We start from the raw sequence: 21,608 nt of genomic DNA on the forward strand, positions 1-21,608 counted from the left end.
TGTTGGTAAATTATAACAAACTTATTTATTCACCCCATGAAGGCTTTTACATGTATACAAAGTTTAAGGTAAGCTGATCAGGAGTACAATAATGAGTGTATATTACATAGCACAATAGACCGAGTACAGACAATATAAGCAGGTAAGATACTAGTTATCGTTGTTCAATAAATAAATATAATAATAAGAGTACACGACAGGTATTAAGGTACTATGAAAGTAGAGGAACAATATTTAGTAACATTGCTGATGTTAGTAAATAAACATGAAATGTTTATTGCTAAGAATTTTTCAAAATTTTATAATGCCAGATTGTGTATTATACAGAACACAGCTTAGCATTAGTATAATAAACTAGAACGGTTCGTTGTAAAGCAAATTTATTATCACTAAACATTTATTACGCCCGATTGGGTGTTTTTCAGGGCCGGAGCTGGTTTTAAGGCCTGTGAACTGGAGATGAATGACTAGTACCTAGTAGAGTCGGTCGACGAGGCCAAATCTTATGCTACGTATAAACAGGACAACATTTTGGAGAGATTTATTGGAAAGGAACGAAGCAACCGCAAACGGCGCGAAACCAGATCACGTTCGAAGTTTTATTAATCTCAACGACATTTGATTGGTTTTTTTTCAAAATTAAATAGTTAACTCACGTAATACCAAGGTAAAACGAATGAAACTAATTATTATTACAAATCACCATTAAATGGTATTTTAACAGCCATGTCAGACTTAAATCTATTTTAAAAATCAATATGCTTATATCATAGTCAGTAACGTAACGACAAGTCGGACACAGTGGAAACTGTAAAGTGTTCGCACAAAAGTGAATACATTCGCCCAAAAACATCCTACTTATATGACATAGACCCAGGAATTATTTTCCTCCGCGCCTCCTTTGTGGAGATAATTTAGAAAAAATACAATCTCCGATTCTGGAACTTGGAAGAGAAGATGGTTGGGGACAATGAAAGCCAGAAAGAACCAGACTATTCAGATCTGGTTCCCTGCCAAGCTATAGCCGATTCAAGCAAAGTCTCGATTTTGAAACTTGATCTCTACAACATAAATATGGACATTATTGGAAGTCTTTCGCTCTAAAACGAAAAAAACATACCCACTACATTAAGACACAAAATGGCTTTATTTTTACATTTGCTCCATACTGGAGGCCAGAGGAAAATATCTTACCTCATGGTCTGTCATCTTAGGGGATGCTCTGTGGTGGGTCTTGTTAAGGGAAGGAAGTTCTGGGGAGGAAAAACGTTTGAATGTATGAATATGGGGGTCAGTGTGTCCAAGAGAGACGGACGTACTAATCCATCCCTCCAACCGGGGTGTAGGGCGATGGGTCGAGTCCTATTGGAGGGGTCAAAGGAACCCCTCAACGGCCCAGCCCGCCCCGCAGTTGGTGAGCAAGCGCATCCGCCGTCAAGGCCTTATAGATAAACTTCACCCCATGAACCTGGGCACCCCTCCACCAGTTAAAGATTTGAAGCTTCTATATCTAGGAGATCGTAAAATTTTTGCCAATTTTTTCGCTAGGAATTTTTCTAGAGATGGTCCAGTTTCCTTATGGGTCCTCTTTTCTTAAAATGGATTCGGGACGTAAAAAAGGACGTGTTCAATTTAGGACCGATTTTCGTGCAGTTTCAGATGGCGAACATTATTTGATATCTGTCGTCTGTCATTGTTTTTGTGTGGAAATGTTGCACGTCTATTACGTTTTGTATTTAAAATATTTATAAAAAAGACTATAACGTGTGATTATTACTGATTATGAAAGTATTTTTCGACAAATTATGAAAATAATTAACGCAAAGATTTTTCATATGGGTTTCTATATAGTTTTAATATGGGGATCGGTATGGAAAAAAAGGATGGTGTAAAGCGCCCACTACGCCAGTTTGAAATTTCTCCTGATACCTAGAGTAAAATCGGTACGGACAAAAAATAGAACAAGTTTATAATTAAATTAAAATATAATTGTATAACTAAAACAAATTGGACTTACTAGTAAAATAAAATTAAAAAAAACTTCTAGGATATTTTACGTCCTATGGTCTATGGTATTTTATATTTCTGTAAAATTTCTTTTTTGTAGCGAAATATAATTTAATGAAGGCGAAAAAGTTGAAAGTAAGACATTATCATAAAACCCATGTAAAGCTTTGGGTCCGGAAATTGGTCGACACGCCACTGGCAATATTATATTACTAACAAGTCAGTCAAATCCGAAGGTATTTAGGTTAGAGAAATACACAATTCACGTTGATTATGGAAATAAACGACGAAGAAGTATTAAAAGATATAAGCAGTAGCGTATTGACAATGCTAGAAACCTAAAACGAATGTTCAATGTTTGTTCTTTACCACGTGTATTTTTCTTTGGCATACACAGTATACACACGTGTCTCGTATTAACTTCTTCAGTGTATGATGCTGTATTTAGTCGGCGAAGTGAGAATTGTTGTATTCTCACTAACCTTGCATAATATCTTAAAGAGTAGCTTTACCTAAATGCAAAAGATAAATATTGGTGAAATGAGAAATACTGGTATTATTAGGTATTTTCTAACTTATCATATGTGTAAACTTACCTAAACTCCAAACGGTAAAGTTGGCTGATCAAATAATAGAGATACATAAATTTATTTATTTTTAAATACAAGCGTTTAATTTCAGCGATTTGTAAGAGAAGTCACGTAGTGTATTGAACATTTGTGAAGGAGCATTCAGAAAGTAAAAGCATACAAAATCTGCCTTTCAATCTTTGAAGTTAGTGTAACTAACTTGTTTGATAATGGGTACAGCGTGCTCCAGTATAGAACGTATACATTTGCAAACTGAAACCTAGCCACAAATTACGAGAAAGGTATGAATCAAAGATATTAGAAGAACGAGATATGCTATGTTGGCCGCCGGACCGTAGGTGGAGTACTACCTAATTAGGGTACTTTAAATACTATCGGGACGTGTACGCACAGAAATCTGTTCTATGTATTAGTGCGGATACCTTAGCGTAAGCGAAGGTGTGCAGTAGTATTGGTGAACAAAACCGGCGACACTGGGCAAAACAATTCCGCACAGTATGAACTGCTCATAGCACATCTCGTTCTTCTAATATCTTTGGTATGAATCAACTGCAAGCTTCGTTTCGCGCCATTTGCGGTTGCTTCGTTTCTTTCCCATAAGTTGAGGTTCAGTTCGGCAGTTCGCTCGCGAATGTATACTTCGCATTATTCGAGGTGAGTGTTTCTTTAGTGCGATAGTTTACGATTGGCCAAGTCAAGAATCGAAACCAAATTAAGAATGTAAATCAAGTAAATTAAGCGTAATTTTGAAGAGGAGTATCTTAGCGTCATGCAATTATGTAGGTACGTAATCAGAAAGGAGGTAATTTTAACAAGCTTGTTTGAAATAGTTACACATTCAAAAATTCCCGTTGCTCAAGTATAATTTTTGATTAACCGTTGATATTTTATTTAAAAAAAATCGTTTAAATGGTACCTTTACTGTACTAATATGTGTGAATCTGACTCTACAACTCTTCATCTTTTCGAATCTATGATAAAAACGTAATTTGTAAACGTAAGTAGGCAATAAATAGTTAAAACTCAACTTGCGCATTTGTAGCCAAACGCGGCAAGCGCTCTTCTGAGTGTCTACTTTCAAATGTATACACGCTTAACAATTTACCCTCATTTGAATAAGGCTTAGGCCAAATCTTCCGATTCAAGCGATTACAGCTTCCAAGCGTGGATTCTGACAATAGAACTAACCACATTCGAAATAATCTAACCTTACGAACCTAAAAAAAAGAGTGTTCCAGAAGACCAATAATAACTCCATCAATAATAAGATAGGGTCAACATACAACCCCTCGGGCGTATATAAAAACATGTCGTCAAATATTTGAGCTTGACATTTAATTTTAAATGGATTCGATATTTTTGAACGCATCTCGAAATAAAATACTGTTTTTGAAAACAGATGAAAGACTCCTTCAGTAAGACTTCCTCCTTTTACAAATATTATGTAATTAAAAACATTGAAGATTTGATCGCAAATATACCTTAAGATTTTAAAGTCGCTTTTTCATTGGACAAACGTGTTATAAAGTTTATTGTAACTTAAAAACATATATATTAAAGAATTGGAAAACCTTTGTCAAGTTTGGCGGTTTTCTATTTCAAGATTTTTTCAAATTATACAGGAGCGTCTATGGTAAACTTTAAAATTAAATGATAAAGATTTGTGTTCTCTCTTTTACATTATAAGTCTGACCATGATAGAAAAGGAGATAGGACGAGTTTTATGAGGACGTATCATTTGTTGACAGATATACAGGGTGTCTGGGGATAAAGTGGATAAACGTTTTAAGGTACTTTTCAGGTGCAAAATTGTTTGAACGGAAAAAATAATATTTTGCCATGGAAAAATATTTTTTGTGAATGGGAGAAAAAAATCGGAATTTTGAAAAGAGTTATTTGTATTTTTTACTTCTACTATCACGTAGAATCACCTCCAGAAGTGTGTGCAATTTAAACCCTGCATAGCCTACGTGGTTTGAATGATTAATAAATTATGGATATTATCCACAGAAAAACTATTGAGACGGTCCTCTCCCCTCGGATTACCAAAAAAATATATGCTAAAATATTGATAATCTCTGTTCTTACTTCTTCCACGTGCTGGTTGTATTCACACAAAGAAACACGAAAATAATTGGTATGGAAGATTCGTTATAATTGCGAGGCAAACAATCGAAAACACATTATAGTGGTTGCGAGCCTTTTCCTGTTGAATATTCATGAAATACGTATGTATTCACAAAATAGGCTCAAGCTAAGCTGGGGAATAAATAATGTAAGTCTGGGATAGTATTGCCACATATACACAACTCCCTCTTGGCATTCGCTCCTCGCTTTATTCACATTCATACGTTATAGGGGCGGTGTTGTTTTGTTTTTGTATTTACTTAAATAAGATAAAGGATTAAACCTTTCTCTCCTTTCTCCCATCTCTTAGCTGCTGTGAACTTTTAAAATGTCTTTCAAAACATAAATAGTTATTATTATAATATTATGAATCTCAGTTGTAAGCCAGTAACATTTCTTATGCATATGGAATTATGCATATGGAATTATTGCTTGGGGAGGAGCAACAAACTCGGCTATCAATTACATAGAAACCGCACAGAAAACGATCTTAAAGGTAATACTAAAAAAACATAGACTGACTGATACAGACCAAATATTCAACAGCTGTGACGTACTAGATATACGCCAATTATACGTTAAAACACTACTAAACTACATTTTTGAAAAAAATAAAAATTTCTACATACACAAAATAACACTAACAGACCAGTTAGACAAGCGTACAAAGAAAACATAAAAACTCCGACTGTAAATTCAAGCTTTGGACGAAGACACTACCAATACCATGCTATAAAAGCTTTCAACAGTGTAAAACTTGAAATTAAAATTGAGGAAAATAAAAAAAAATTCACTCATAAAATTACAAAATGGATTAAAGAACAAAAAAGTCAATATTACCAAAATTTCATAGCATAAAATAAAAATAAAACCGACACGTAACACACAAAACCAATATAAACACACATCACTCACAAACACACAAGATTATTTTCAATGTATTATTTTTTAATTTTAAATATATTATTATTATGTATTTTTAATTTTAAATGTATTATTTTCTCTTTAAATGTATTATGTAGATTATATTTTCACATTATAAAATGAAGGCCTCAGCACGGGCAAGCCACCCAGTGAGGCTTACATTACTGGAAAACTTAAAATGTAAAAAATATTGTACCAAAAAAAAAAAAAAAATATATATATATATATATATATATATATAGATTTTACACGAAATCAGCGCTACATAAATCAGCGAAATAAATTTTTTATTTTTTAAGTTATGTATCGGAGGATTAAATCTTCCACCTCAGAAACCACTAACTGAATGAGTGAACGGCGCTATCACTAGCTAAATACTAATTGGATGGTACCGAGGTTTATTTTGTATATTAACTGCTGTAAATGTTTAAAATTACATCCAATTTAAGAGGAATGCCTGTGTGAGCGTGTTTTTGAAAATTTTCCGCATTTTTAGCTCGTTCTGACGTAGGTAAGTGGGTTAACTTCCACTTCTAAGATTCAACTTTATTAATTCATGCATTCATTAATTAATTAATTCATTAATTAATTCATTAATTCATTCATTAGTTCATTTATTCATTCACTAATTAATTAATTAATTCATTCATTCATTATTTTATTAATTCATCCAATAATTAAATCATTCAAAATTCATCATTAATTCATTCATTCATAAATTCATACATTAAAAATTCATCATTAATTCATTTAATTCAAAATTCATAATTAATTCATGCATAAATTCATCCATTCAAAATTCATAATTAATTCATTCATAAATTCATTCATTCAAAATTCATCATTAATTAATTCATTCATAAATTCATTCATTCAAAATTCATCATTAATTAATTCATAAATTCATTCATTCAAAATACATAATTAATTCATTCATAAATTCATCCATTCAAATCCATCATTAATTCATTCATTCAAAATTCATAATTAATTCATTCATAAATTCATTCAATAAAAATTCATCATTAATTCATTCATAAATTCATTCATTCAAAATTCATCATTAATTCATTCATAAATTCATTCATTCAAATTTCATCATTAATTCATTCATTAATTCATTCATTCAAAATTCATCATTAATACATTCATGAATTTTTAATCAAGAAAAAAAGTTGAAATTCAAATAGATGTATTTAAAAAAAAACTCACTCAATCATGTGGCGAAGGATCGCGAGCGCGTTGCGATAGTATTCATTACGAAAATACACAAATTCTCCAATTCGTGGAAGCCATAGAATAGTTGCTTAAACTCGGGAAGTGGCCCTCAAAATGATGAAATTAATAATAAAGACGTAAGTAGGTAATAATAACAAAGAACACATCAACTAAAAATGTGAAAACGAAACAATAGAGCCAGAAAATAATATCTAATTTAAACACAATGAGCAATAATTAGTTACGAATAATGGGATGTAAATCTAATCTAGGGAATTTGATTCCCATCATTAAAACTAACAAATCTTAGTTACCAGTAGCCAGTTAACTATCAATTAAAGTTATCAATTATTCTTGATTCACACAGGGAATGAGATTTTATTACGAATTCAGTAAAATAATAGTGTTTCTGAGAACACGCAAGTTAAGAATTTTTTAATTCAAGTTGAGTTAATTCAAGTTAAGAATTTATTGACGATAACGAACACGCCTAGAACGTGCGTAGAAGAATCAACATCCGAATCGGGAAGTTTCCCACATGGCCAGCATTAAATTTGAGGATGCTGTGTGGAGGGTCTTCCATAAGGATACGAGAATTAAAGAGACCTAAGTACCTATATAGATGGCAAATTAGATTAAAGATTAGTTTATTTTTGGGGTAATTGTGCCGTGTTGCGCTTCCTCTCTATTTCATCATCAAATCGGCAATTGTCGAGCACTTATTGAAAACGGCCATTATTTTGGGTTTGTTCCTGGGAAGACCGAAAACGCATCGAGCACGCCTGATTACGGTGGCAATTGAAATCCACTAAAATCAATTATTACTAACAAAGACAAGAGAGCTAACCCTAATAGTTCTTACTCTTCAAATATGAATAAGAAAGTTAAAGTGAATTCACATTTGAAAAAATAACCTTTACTGAACCATTAAAACGGCCACCACACGGAGAATACTTACAGATATAAAATATATCTATTTTCTTAAGAGTCTCTCAAAATATTCGTAATCCGGTTAAAACCGGGATTGGAGGCCCTTGACGAATGTGTAACAAACACGTGTTCCATGTATGATGTAGGAACACGTGTTCATAAAAATTCTAATATTTCAGCATTTCGTCATCAAGGCAACACGAACACGTGTTCCAATATGTTAGGAATTTATTAAAGTTAACATGAAACGGTTTGCAATCCCTTTTTTAACCGGATTACCAATAATTTCAAGAGATTTTCAATAAGTTAGCAATACTCATTATTCTCCATGCATCTAGAAACAGAAACAGGACGTACAAACAAATTTACAACAGACAAAATGCAAAACGGTCGAGTTAAAACAGAAACAGCTACGCTCAGTCAATAATTTCGTTAAGTTGTAATAGTTGAAAAAATAAAAATAAAAAAGATATTAAAAAATCTAAAGAGAGTCATAGATTTTCACTAGGTTGAATAGGAAGCTTCTAGAAGCTTCGTATCCTAATAAAATATCATATTCATATAATATTGTTTATCATATTAACTCCTAGGTAGTAATAAAGTAGGTACCTTCCCATCATATTTGAAAAAGCATCTGCGAAGCATTTTATTATTTTCGAAATGGAAATACTGGAAAACACCATTAAACGAAATGAAAAATGCAACCAAAATAAAAATGTGCTTTTTTCGTCGTTTTTCAGCTGCAGCTGATAGAGCAAATTATTCAACCAAAATTCCGCATGGTTTTTTCCCCTCACGCACCAATAATCCCGCCGGACCATCAATATTTAGAGCAAATACGCAAATGTTGCCAGGGAAACTTTCAGCAAAAAGGGTGGTTCAAATTAAAAGGTTAAAAAAAATATTAAGAAATTAGGTACTACACTATTACAGCAACCCTAAAAACCATATGAACAACTACTTTTTATATGATTACGACACAAGAGTCCCCGAAGCCCGAAGCCATAGAACTATTATCATAGCGTCATCAATTTCAGGAATGTTTTGAGAATACTTCCATAAGTGGGGAGGGAAAGGAGATTAGGAAGTAAGTAGGTTCTATAAAGATCGCTACAGCTACTCCAAGAAAATAACGATAACATTCTAAAAATGGGTCAAGATGTAATTTCTGCTAGCTCTCTTCGGTTTTTGAACCCAAGATCGCTTAGATAATTCTATGATGTTAAGTTAACTATAAAAAATACAATAGACTACGCAGAACAGATTTCCAAAAGTGTGTTAAAATCTTTTTTTTTAAATCTTTGCGCGAAGACGTACAATTATAATATACAAGTAGGCACCTTAATTATTTAAAACAGAAGAAAGTTAAAAAAAATTAATTATTTTATCATATTTTCACAAGCGCACTTCTTTTATTAACGCCCCTTTTTCTATTTATCAAATACTATCGGAGTATTGTTTAAAACCGACACGAAAAAATAATCAAAACTAGTACGATGTGAAAAATAAATTGCTTTCATCGGTGAGTTTTCATTTTTGGAAAATATCAACGCCAAAACATGCAAGCCTTAAAAGGATTTTCATTTATTTATATTCACTCGCTCGACGTTTTTAGTAGAGATAAATTAATGTTAGTAGTTTGTATAGATACACATGGAGAAAATAAATTATGTTAAATGAATTACCACAAAATGAGATTTGTGTGGACAGTTTCCAAAACTTGTTAATTAGATTTATTTTTATTTTTACTTCTTACATGTTTTATAATGTGAGTGTTTTTGTAAAATAATAATAAATTTAATTGCGGATACGTACCTAACAGGCTTTTGCAAGGTTAAAAATATATTTTTAAGTTAATTAATTAAAAATTATTCAAACGAAACTCGTTTATTTATTAATTTCAGCTTGACCTCTTTCTCATAAGCAAACCATTAAAATCTAATAGAAAAATACAATCGCTTTTAGGTACAACAAACTATACTTTGTAAATACATCTTGCCCTTAGGTTTGAACCATTTCCTTACCTCTTACCTCACTCACCATAATATCTTGTGTGGGTCATTACAGTCTTATAATAATAATCTTTAATATTGAAATATTTTTATGGTTATTCCAACAATCCGGTTCCTACCTAAATTTCCCTTAAATTAAATTAACCTTCGAAAAAAGCAAGCAAGAAGATTTGAAAATTAGAAACCAAGAGCAAGTGTAATTTTTTTAAATTTTTTTTCGTCGTTGGGCATATAGTTGCATATTTGTCGCCCCCTCGTAATAGTTATCGGAAAACAGTATGAATTATCAGCCCCAATCATTACACATTTAATAAATATCGTATATTATCGATAGTGACCTTTTATAGTCCCACAGAACAATTTATTACAGTCAACAAAAATTACACTACATTTGTTGAGTACAAATCGATCTGGTACCCAACAAATAATATTATTTAAAAATAAACTTAAATATGCATTCAGTTCATAAACCATACCTTAATATGTTGTTTATCAAAATCAACAAAAATGAAGTGGTACTGCCCAACTTACTTGGCTGCAAAACCTCTGATTAAGTAAACCGGAGAATCCTCAAAATCAAATTTTACATGAACACAGATTCCTAACATGACAATGACAATAATTGAAGAAGAACTAAGACACCAACAATATGCGGCCAAGACTATCCAAGGGTTGTTTCGACGATGATGCGCGTTGTTATGTATCAGTTAGAGAAAAAGAAAAGAAAGGAAACTCAAAAGACCGAGAAGGTTGAAGACTTTTCCTGGATGCGACCAAGACTATCCAAGTATGATGTATGTCTGTATATGAATCAGTAATAGAAGATGAACTAAGGGTGAGGGAAATAGTAGACAGAAGAGCGATGAGATTAGAGGCGATTTCTGGATGCTACCAAGACTCTCAAAGAGTTATAGCTCCAAAGATGCACGTATGTAAATGAAACAATGTATGCATGTAAAACACTAATACAAGAATTAGAAGAAAATGTCAGGGGAATCGAAGGGGTGGAGGTGGTTCCTGGATGCGGCCAAGACCTCCAATGAAAGGTTCTAGATCGTAGTCCGACGGTGTGACGTAACTTGCAACAGTAATAAAGTAAGATAGTTGGACTTACCAGCGAAAGGAACCTCGGCCACGTACTCCTCCACACAGTGGTCGGTGCTGGCACTGCTGGATGGGGAGGAGCATCTGCCCAGCAGGCGAGGGTCCGTTTCCGTCTCCATGTCGCGGGACATTCTCTTATACTCCTGCAAGAATATTTAAGGTTTTATTATACGATAATAAAAACCATTTCATGAATACACCCAACGGAGATTAGTTTTGATGACGCCAACAATTCAATATTAATAGTAGAGTTTCAGATATCACTAAAGCATAATTAGAAATAGATTATTTCTGGTGGGCGTTTTCAACAAAGTCAGATAAAGTTTTGCGTATCGCTGTATTGATGCATTCAACATTCTGTTGTAGTTTTGAAGATATCAAAATTTATGTTTTTAACTTTATAACAATAACAGAAGGGTAATAAATCCAATTTCTTTACGGTTATAAAACGGTTTTATGTAAGGTGGTATTTGTAATGTTTAATTTTAGAGGTATACATAATGTTGTCAACAGATATCATTTTGATTTTACCATAGCAACCAGTTTTATATGGCAATTAAGTAGATTCCTGTTTTACTTATTTATTTATTTATTGTTTATTTGCAAAAACAGTATGAACCAGAACATTGCAATATCGATAATTAACATTTACAAAAAAGTGAATAACAAATAGGTACATTTACAAGTGGGACAAAGAAAAAAGTTTCAAATTTAGATTTACAATTTTAAGTATTGAATAATAATATTTCACGTTTAAATACGTTGTAGGACATGTGGAAAATATCCACATTTCCTGCGAGGCAGTTAATTAACCTAGTGATTCTTCCCAAGGGCATCACCATTGGTAAGTTAGTTCTGCACCTAGGAAGAATCAAAAGCCTGTGTTGGCGGCCTCGCGCGAAATTATCCGGGACATAAAATCCTATTTTAGCCAGAATGTCTGGTATTGATACTAAACCGTTTAGTAGCTTATACGCCATCAGGAGTAATGCAACATCCCTTCTGGAACTAAGGCTGCATATACCCAGCATTCCCGAGATAAATGCTGTTGGAAACAGCCATGGGTAATAACCAAACTCTCTCATGTAGAGGTATCGTAAAAAATTTTTTTGTATCTTCTCGACCATTAGTACATAGACAGTGTCCTCTGGCCCCCATACCTGAGATCCATTCTCGAGAATGCTACGCACTAAGCTAAAGTAAAGCAGCCTTATTACTGCAAGGTTGGTCAAGTCTTTCGAATTGTGTATGACAAAACCCAACATCTTAGTGGCTGATTTACAGATCTTTTCAATATGAGCGTGAAATGTTAAGCGAATGTCGTACACAATTCCCAAGTCCTTGCAAGTCACCATGTGCTTCAGTGACGTATCTTTCATTTTGTAATTAAAATATATGGTCTTGTGTGCCCTTGTAAAGCACATCACTGAACATTTTTGGAAGTTGAACCCAAGTTTGTTATCAATACTCCAGTCAATAATTGCATCGATATCTTCCTGGAGCTTTCTACAGTCTTCTATCGATCTTATTCTCAGAAAGAGTTTGATGTCATCGGCAAAAAGTAGAAAACGGACGAATTTAATCTTTCCCTGAATATTGTTTATAAAAATTAAAAACAATAGGGGTCCTAAATTGGATCCCTGCGGCACACCAGAATTTGTAGGATATGCATTAGAGTTGAACTCACCATAGGACACGAATTGTTCTCTTTCACTCAAATAGTTACAAAAGAGTTTCAATAAGTTTTCCGAAAAACCAATTTCTTCGAGCCTATTTAGAAGCACTAAGTGATCAACTCTATCGAAAGCCTTTGCAAAGTCATGGTAAGATGCGTCAACTTGCTCGTTGTTATCGAGTGCTCTCGACAAGTAATCTGTAAATACCATTAAATTTGTAGTGGTTGATCGGCCATGTCTAAATCCATGTTGTTGTTCGATCAAGAATGGTTCAACTTTGGTATAAACATATTTATGGATAATTATTTCCCATAGTTTAGCAGGTGCGGAGAGAATCGCTATAGGACGGTAGTTGGTTGTTTGATACTTGTCGCCATCTTTGTGTAAAGGGGTGACTTTCGACAGCTTCCATAATTTAGGAAAAATTCCGTTTTTAACCGTAAGATTAAATATATATAGAAGTGGCTTACATAATGGTTCAGAACATCCCTTAATAATAAAGGGTGGAATGAAATCAGGACCATACGATGTTTTTGGTTTCAATTTCTTTACTGCTAAAACAAAATCTACAATATCAACGCTATGAATAGATATATTTTGAGCTTTTGTTGATTCAGTCTGTCTTGGAACATAAGATTCAAAATCAACTTTTTTTGAATTATATACGGATTGAAAATACTTTGCGAAGGCTTCCGGTATGTCGGATCCTTTGTGTGTGCTATCATTTAGATTAACATGACTTAAGAAACCTCTGTCACGTTTCTTGTCAGAAATATATTTCCAGAATGATTTCGGATCGTTTTTCACGTTATTCTCTACCTCCGAAATATAATTTTTGTGGGCTATTGAAATATTGCGTTTAATTCTAGTACGATAAGTTTTAAATAACTCGTGTTCACTTTTCAAACCTGATTGTCTCCACCGCCGGTGATGTATGCGCTTCATTTACCATGATAATCGGTGTTCTTTTGCATTTTAGCATTTTTCCTCTTGAAATTCTCTACAATAAACAGCTTGTGATCTGAGCGTCCTTGTTAATATAAAAGGAAAGGAAGTGCGGTTGACATCAGGAGTGCCATTATTTAACGAATATTTCATTTTATTTTTTCACATAATTTGATAATGTGGGACGCACTGGGTGCTTTACGCACGCTTTTTAATAAAGGTATAGTTTAGTCCCAGTTTTGTAAGTGTGATAATTACATATCTACAATATTTCCAATCGAAAAGAACATCGATGAAGAATTCTTTTCACATTTCGAGTTGGATTGATAGTGTAACAAAAGCTGGTAAAAATTTTTGAAGATTTTTTATGAGAAACCCATTCGTTATTTTACGAAAACAGATCAACTAAAAATAATGAAATTAATTAAATAACAAGGGAATTAATACTTTGGAAATTTAATTTTTTAACGTTTCCTTATTACCATCACATTAAGCACAAATTTCTTTCAATTACTTACCTTTACAACACAACTATGGCTGTTAAAACTCACACTCAGAACAACATTTACTAGCAAGTGAATCGATTTATCAAAAAAACAACAAATCTTTGCAGTACGGTATACTGCAGTAGGAGCTGATAAAGACTAACTTGTTAGTAAAATGTTTCAACGTGTAGACATACATGCGGTGAGTAAGTTTTGTGGAAATTTTTGTAATCAAAACCACATAAAATATACCTATAGATAACGAACGGAGAGATAAGGCAAAGAAAAAGTATTAACTTCTTGAAACACTTCAAATTTATTTTGCGGCACCATTTTAAGCCCCCCCTATTTTTTTCCCACTATCAGTCTTACTAAAAACGTGGAGATAATTCAATTTAATTCATAAACCACCGCGTACGTGAAAACCTTACTAATTGAAACGTAAAGTAGAAACTGACATAAAATAGTTCATGTAAAAATATAAGATATATATATATATCATTAATAAGATATATACAGCAGGTATACAGTCAAAAAAAGTTGTTTGTCTATTGTATAAACTTAAAATAATATTAAGTTCTCACTGAATTTCGGAATTTTTCCTAGATTTTTTAAATATTCTATATTTTTCTTAATTTTGAAGGTGTCGTAAAAACAAATACTATTTTAGAAACTAGATAAAATTACCTTTTAGTATTCGAAATATAAGTTCATATTAAAAAGTGCAATATTTTAATTTCAAATAAAAAATAGTTGAAAAAAAACTTATCACAAACATTTTTGATTAAAACGTCGAAAAATTTCACAGAATTCAAAATACATATATTATTTAAAGTATTTTTAAGAAAACTGTCACTACACTTTTTATCTCGTTCATACAAAAATAAATATATAAAAGTTTTTGAACTTTCTTTTAATTTCCAGAAAACAACAACAAAAAATGAAAGGTTTTACGCATTGATTGTACATTTTATTAGTTTTAAGATTTTCACGGCCAAAAGTATTTTTGTTGTAAGTAACGTTGGCTAAAGAAGGAGTTAGCGCAACACGGCATAACACCCCAAAAACAAATAGCAAAAATTTTATTAGTTTCTTTAATACATGGTAAATCTGCATTAGGCATTTATCTTATAAAAAACATCACTTTAATGAAGTTCTTGTAAAATATAGACAGTAAAATTCAATTTGAATTTTGGCTTAACCGTTTTCCCGACATTATGACATAACATGAAAGTAGATTTTATAAATGCAAGTATTATATAATTACTTTACTAAAACTGTCAAAAACAACAAAAAGTAAATTTATTGAATTCCACGAATATGACAATAAATTGACAATTTTTTTAACAAAAACACAATTTATTACGAGAAGACACAAAACAGCTGTCATTCACAGTTTCGGCGGTTAAAGAATCTCATAATGCACATGCGTGAAGTCATTGCTAGATGCAAAAACATTGTTTCATTGTTTCCGGATCTAAAAAACAGAGCTAAACGGTGTTTATTAATTAGTACTAACTCTAATTAAAACTTTTATAGTCTTTATAGAATGTGTAACAAAAACACCGTTTAACGGTTGTGAAGTGATGGCCGTATATCATTAAGTCTATATTTTTTAATTTAGTTTTAAGACGAGGTGAGCATAGCTCACGAAACATGTCGGTTCCATCTAAACAATACACATGTTTAAAACGAAGTGTTTATTATCTTTAATGTAAAATAATATTGGTTTTATTTGACCGTTTTACTAAGAAATTATTATCATTATGGATGACGAAATTTATCTGTGATACGTTTGACAATAATTTTACGAATAAGAAAAAAAAGTGTACCAAGAAGCAACCATGTATTCGTAGATTACTTCCTACTTATATTCTTTTGGTGATAATTTTGTTCTGAGTCATTATTTATTAAAAAAGGGTTTATTTATTTTACTAGCTAAAGTGAACCCGGCGTCACGGGGTGAGGAGGAAATAATAATGTTGTGAAGAATTATTGGAAAAGTTTATTTTTTAAGGTAATCGATTCACTTGATCATGCCATGTCTTCCTCGGGCATGCCCGACTTCTTCTAACCATTAATTTCCACGTCATATATTCCCATTGCACTCCTTTCTTCGTTCATCCGCTCTTTATGCACAAACAATTTAAGCGTCCCTTTTTTAATCTTATCCATTTGAATTATATCAGCCTTATACATACGCATCATTGACAACCGATGTATTTGTTTCACTTGATCGTGCTATGTCTACTACGGGCGCACCCAAGTTCTTCTACCATTCACTTCCACGGCATACATTATCCTTATACCCCAATCTTCTTTAAAAAAATACTTACATGGTGATACTACTAAAGTGACATAATCATTGATGGTTGTATTTAGTCTATGGACATAATCGTAAGTAGTACCTAACTAGAGAGCAGAAATTTGCTTGTGATTTCACAAATAACACTCGAATGGTTGGCTATGGTGTCATGAAATTTCATGTTTGGAATTAATAGGTTGACGCAAATATTTTCTGTTCCCAAAGTCAGTTCCATCAAAAGAACAATTAGATATTTGGGCAAACTGTCAGCTCCACACCTTTTAATTTCTTAATAACAATGAATCTAAACTCAGGCGAAGCCGGGTAGTAACTATATATGTCTCCTATCTATTTAGGATCATCTAATGAAATTCACAAATCCTCCAGTTTATCTTCTAACAACTCACATTTGTTAAACAAAAACACGTTTCTATGACATTTAAGTTGAAAAAAACATATTTGTGTTAACAAACAACTAATATTTGAATAGGTGTGCAGAAAAGAACGCATGCATTATAATTTTTACAAAATGTTTATGCAATACCAACAGCGTATAACATATTTACATTTTTGCATGCATGCTCAACATCAAATACATATTAAAAGATTACGTGGATTGATTAAATTTAGATCGTGAAATCCTACAAGAAATAAAAAAAATAAAACATGTTGCCAGACATATGAAGGTATACCATACCAAATACCTCCATGGGTACCTGTTTCAGGGTGTCTTTAAATAATTACACAGGTGGGAACCGCTGCCAGAATTACAGACGGACGGACTTATAAATGGGGAGATTTTAAAAGAATTTGAAAATTTCTGTTTTTGAATAGGTTTAATTTTGAAAGTGTTTCAAGTGAGAGTTAGGTTAGGTTAGGTTTTTTGACGTGATTAACTCCAGTGGGAGTAATTCTCTTCTTGTGTATTTTCGTCCATGTGTAGTTCCATCCTTAGTGAATCTACGTCACATTTGGAGTCGATTTTGTAGAATAACTTTTTTGGATTTAAGACTTCGTTTTCGAGTAAATCGAGTACAAAATTTGTAAAAAACGATCGCTAGGGATATAATGTCAGGTGTTTAAATATTTTATAAGTGGACGAATGAACTTACACGGGGTTGATGCACCATAAGGAGTCCCACAAGGATCTGTACTGGGACCATTACTATATATATTATATTTCAACGATATAGTGCAGTGCTTAAAATACTGTTTAATCAAACTGTTTGCAGATGATACTCTTTTAAATATAACAAATAATTTTGATGAAGTTATGTTCGAAATATAACAAACTAAAAATAATTGTTGCAAAAAGCAAATACACGGTAATAGGTAAAAAAAAAATCAACGGAATTATCATAGACAACAAAGAAATAGAGCAAGTAAAGGAAATCGAATACTTGAGCATTATAATAAATAACCAACTCAAATTTAACTCTTAACTTTGAATAATTAGCTAAGAAAATGACAAAAAGGTCAAAGAGAAGAATAAGGAATAAAGTAGATGTAAATACATTAATTTATAAGAGTATAATAGCATCTCATTTAAATTACTGCTCTAGTGTAAGTCTCCTTTTCTTGCGCAATCAAACAAACACCGATAAAGAAATTGCAAATAATCCAATATAGAGGCATGCTAAGATAATTAATATGCAAAAAAGGGTATTTTAAGTGTGAGACAGCGTATAATTTAAAATACCTTAATATTTATATTTACGCTCAAAAATAAGATTCTCCCGAAACACATGTTTAAGAATTTAAATTTTAATTTCGAAATACATGGCTACCCCTGGAGAAACTGTGGAGATTTTAGACTTCCGAAAACAAATTTGTAAAAAACCCAAAATAATCTCTATTTTAAAGGATTTAAGATTTAAAATGAACTACCGACAGATGTTAAAGAAGCTAAAAGCCTTGCTGCTTTTCACGTGTTTTGCCTAAATGTTATAAAGAATAAGTTTTAGATGCAGTGTAAAGTGTGGCAAAATGTCACATAAATCAGTTTTTAGCAGTTATTAAAGGTTTAAACTAGAAATAAAAATTACTAAATAAAAACATAAACAAAATAAAACAAAAATAAATAAATTATGGACTTACCTACGTGAGGCTTAAGAATAGATTTAGCCTTGAAACTAGTCGTCGTGCAAATCTTATAATACTTTCATTATAGTGCACAACTCTATTGATAGCCCATTCCTCGACTGCTATGGCGTATATGTGCATGAAAACTTCAGCTGCAGTCGTCACCACGATTTGTTCAAGAAACCACACGGCAGAACATATGTTTTAGCACAGCGTAGCATGATAAGAATAATACTGCTATTAATTGAATTTTATAAAACAGTAGATGTATTTAAGTACATACTCTAATAAATTTGAACCCTAAACTCTTTTAAATCTTGTAGGTAGGTACTGTAAATGGGTGATTAATCTGTCGCACAGTATATAAAAATAATACAAATTAAAGTTGACGCGATGTTTCACGAAAACGCGCCATCGAAGATCAAGAATTGAATAAGCTGCAAGTCTTCGAATAACAAATTCCAAGTAAACAAATAACAAGTTTTACAATATAAACACATAAATTTGTTTTTTCCACTTTATTCTAATTACACTTAACCGGTTTATGAAGAATCCTTTCTTCACTAGGATGATATTAAAACTGTTTTAATAAAACTGATTTGTGTTTATATTGTAAATTATGGCGAGCCAGAAAGATAATGCTTTTTACAAATATATAACAAGTTTTACACAGTTTAGAATCCAAATGTAATTCTTTTGCAATATTATCAAATGATTCACTTCAAGATTTTTTAGTATATTCCATATTGCTTACAAATCAACAGCACTTGCAAGACACCGACCAAATAATTTACCGTGCAATTATTCTCGGTTGTAAGTGGCGCCGTACTGCATTTCCTCAGTAAAGTCACGGTAATTGTAGTAATTGGAGTTATTGCTTCTAATCTCACGCAGTAATTCAGACAACATCCGTGACAGACTGCAAGTACACTGCACGTAAAATCATTAGAAGTGTGATCAACAGTTCTACGCACCAGAATGGAAGACTCTCATTGTCGCACTAGTGAAAGACCACACGATGGAAACTTACTGATATCAAATATTGTTAATTTATTAAAATGCTGGTAAAATTATTCGTATTCCTGTTGAAACGGGACTTCTTTATTCTATGTATCAAATACTGGGCCAGTGAAATTGATTATTTGTTTAAGAAATCGTCTAAAATTTTTTTTTTTTCCAAAAATTACCTTGTTTCCGTCACGCAAACACGCCCACATCGCAGTGCTATCGGTTTACATCTCCAGTGTTGCAGTATGCAGAATGGCACAATTTCGCAATAAGAGATGGCGCCACTGTGATGAATCATGGCAGAGTTGCAGTTTTAATTGACGAATAATTTATAATATTTTTCGTACCCTATAATTACATGTGTGTGTAAAATGTGTACATTTACCTTATTTCGTAGTGTAGTTAAGAAGTTAGCTTGGTAAGACGAATTTGTATAATAATAATAATAATTGGATAACTTGTATACCGCAGTATTTGTGAAAAATCACCCCAAGGGCTCTGTATAATTTATTACGAGTTCCTAGGCTCCATCTAATTTTATTATTTACGAACAGATTCAGAAAAACATACTTAATATTGTTTTAGGAAGTTAAAATAGGTAGGTACTTATTTCCTCAAATCCATTGTTCTTTTGTATATTAACCTCCCTTAGGTACTAAAAAACATGTTCTAAATTTATCAGTTCTGTAATTCTGAGAGCTGTCAACCAGAGTTGTCTGCCAATTTCAACAGTGGGGCGCACTTGCCATATGTAAAGGGTCAGCAGTTGTGTAATCTCTGAGGACCTTGTTCAGTACGACCAGCTTCTGAGAAGCTACATAACATGACTCAACATATCAATGGGATGCATGTTGGGAAGATTTCTTCAGTTGAAGGAGACTAGATTGTCATTTCGATCCCATTCAGACGTAATCAGACATGACTGGGTCTTTGAAATATGAAAAAAAAACTTTGAAACCACATGACTGGTACATTTGCGATTCAGGCTAAAGGCTTGCAGCAGGGTGAATATTGCTTTAGTGTAACCCAACCGACAGGAGAGAAAGCACTATGAGTGTTGAAAAATAAGAACTTCACAGATGCACTCATAGAGGGCAGTGCATAGAGCTTGCGTGGAAGTCCGCAAGATGGCAGCCAGTGGCCAGTAGTCGCCAGGGCCAGTGAGAATGCTTCCAGACAAACATACTGTTTCAGATTCCAATTAGCCAGCTTCTAGTTAGGTCGACTATCGAGTCAGCATTGTAGTACGCGAAGTATTAATAAATCCCTGATTTATCACAAAGAACCTATTATATATAATCTCCTTCCACGACGAGTTGGAGAACTGTTTGTACGAACACGACAAGTAGAAGTGAGAGTTTTTTAGCAGAACACAAACAGACTTATAGACAACCACTCGGGTCAAGTGGTGATGCCTGCACAAAATGACACGTTCTCATAAAACGCGTTCTATCTCCTATTCTATTATGGTCAGGCAAAAAATAAACAGATTTAGAAAGAGAGAAAAAAAAACTTTCTCTTTGCATTTAAAGTTTATCATAGACGTTCCCATATAATTTGAAAAAATCTAAAAACAGGAAACTGTGAAACAATCACAAAACGAACAAGTGAAAACCTTTGTACTACGTTCGTCTAATAAAATTGTTATTGTTTTCAAAAACAATATTTCATCTTTAAAAAAATCTATTTGAAAATGAATATCAAGCTGGAATATTTGATGATGTGATATTATTTTGTATAGGCCCGAGAAGGTAGCAACGTTTTAAAAGGGTTTTTTTTAACCATAACTTAAAATTAAACCATATAAAAAAGGCTTCATCAGATCCATGGCGCCATCTAGGTATTACGATGAAGACATTTCCTATTTACCTTTCACAGAAGCAGATAAAGTTCAGGTAGTGACTAGTGACAGGTAGATTCGAGATAGCATACATTCATCCAATACATATTTACCTTCATGCAAACACGTGGAATGCAGACGTGCCTACGAGCTGGCAATAGTCAATATTTACTGCCAGTCATACACCTTGTTTGCTCGGATCAAATAATCACGTAAATGGTACTTACCTACATGAAACTCGTTGTCTATTGCCTCAAGGAACCAATGCGAGAAGTTGCTAATTTCGTATGGATTGATTACTTATTTTGATGGAACGAGAAAATGTTACCACATTAAAGTGGCGTCATGATGGCTG

At 32.7% G+C, this 21,608-nt stretch overlaps 1 protein-coding gene across 4 annotated transcripts in view; it reads right to left on the reverse strand.

Annotated features, from left to right (window-relative positions):
• The window catches only part of LOC149413720 (uncharacterized), a 210,177-nt gene that overhangs the window by 95,177 nt on the left and 93,392 nt on the right, over nt 1-21,608 (reverse strand). For all 4 annotated transcript variants that reach the window (XR_016304190.1, XM_089644517.1, XM_089644516.1 and 1 more), the window contains exon 11: nt 10,923-11,055. Coding sequence is in view for 3 of the 4 variants with exons in the window: in XM_089644517.1 (XP_089500643.1) it covers nt 10,923-11,055 (133 nt within the window). In the remaining variant the exon portion in view is untranslated. The remainder of the gene's footprint in view (nt 1-10,922; nt 11,056-21,608) is intronic.

Source organism: Hesperophylax consimilis, chromosome 21 (genome assembly GCF_061612785.1).
Source record: "Hesperophylax consimilis isolate HC1 chromosome 21, BYU_Hcon_1.0, whole genome shotgun sequence".
NCBI lineage: Eukaryota > Metazoa > Arthropoda > Insecta > Trichoptera > Limnephilidae > Hesperophylax > Hesperophylax consimilis.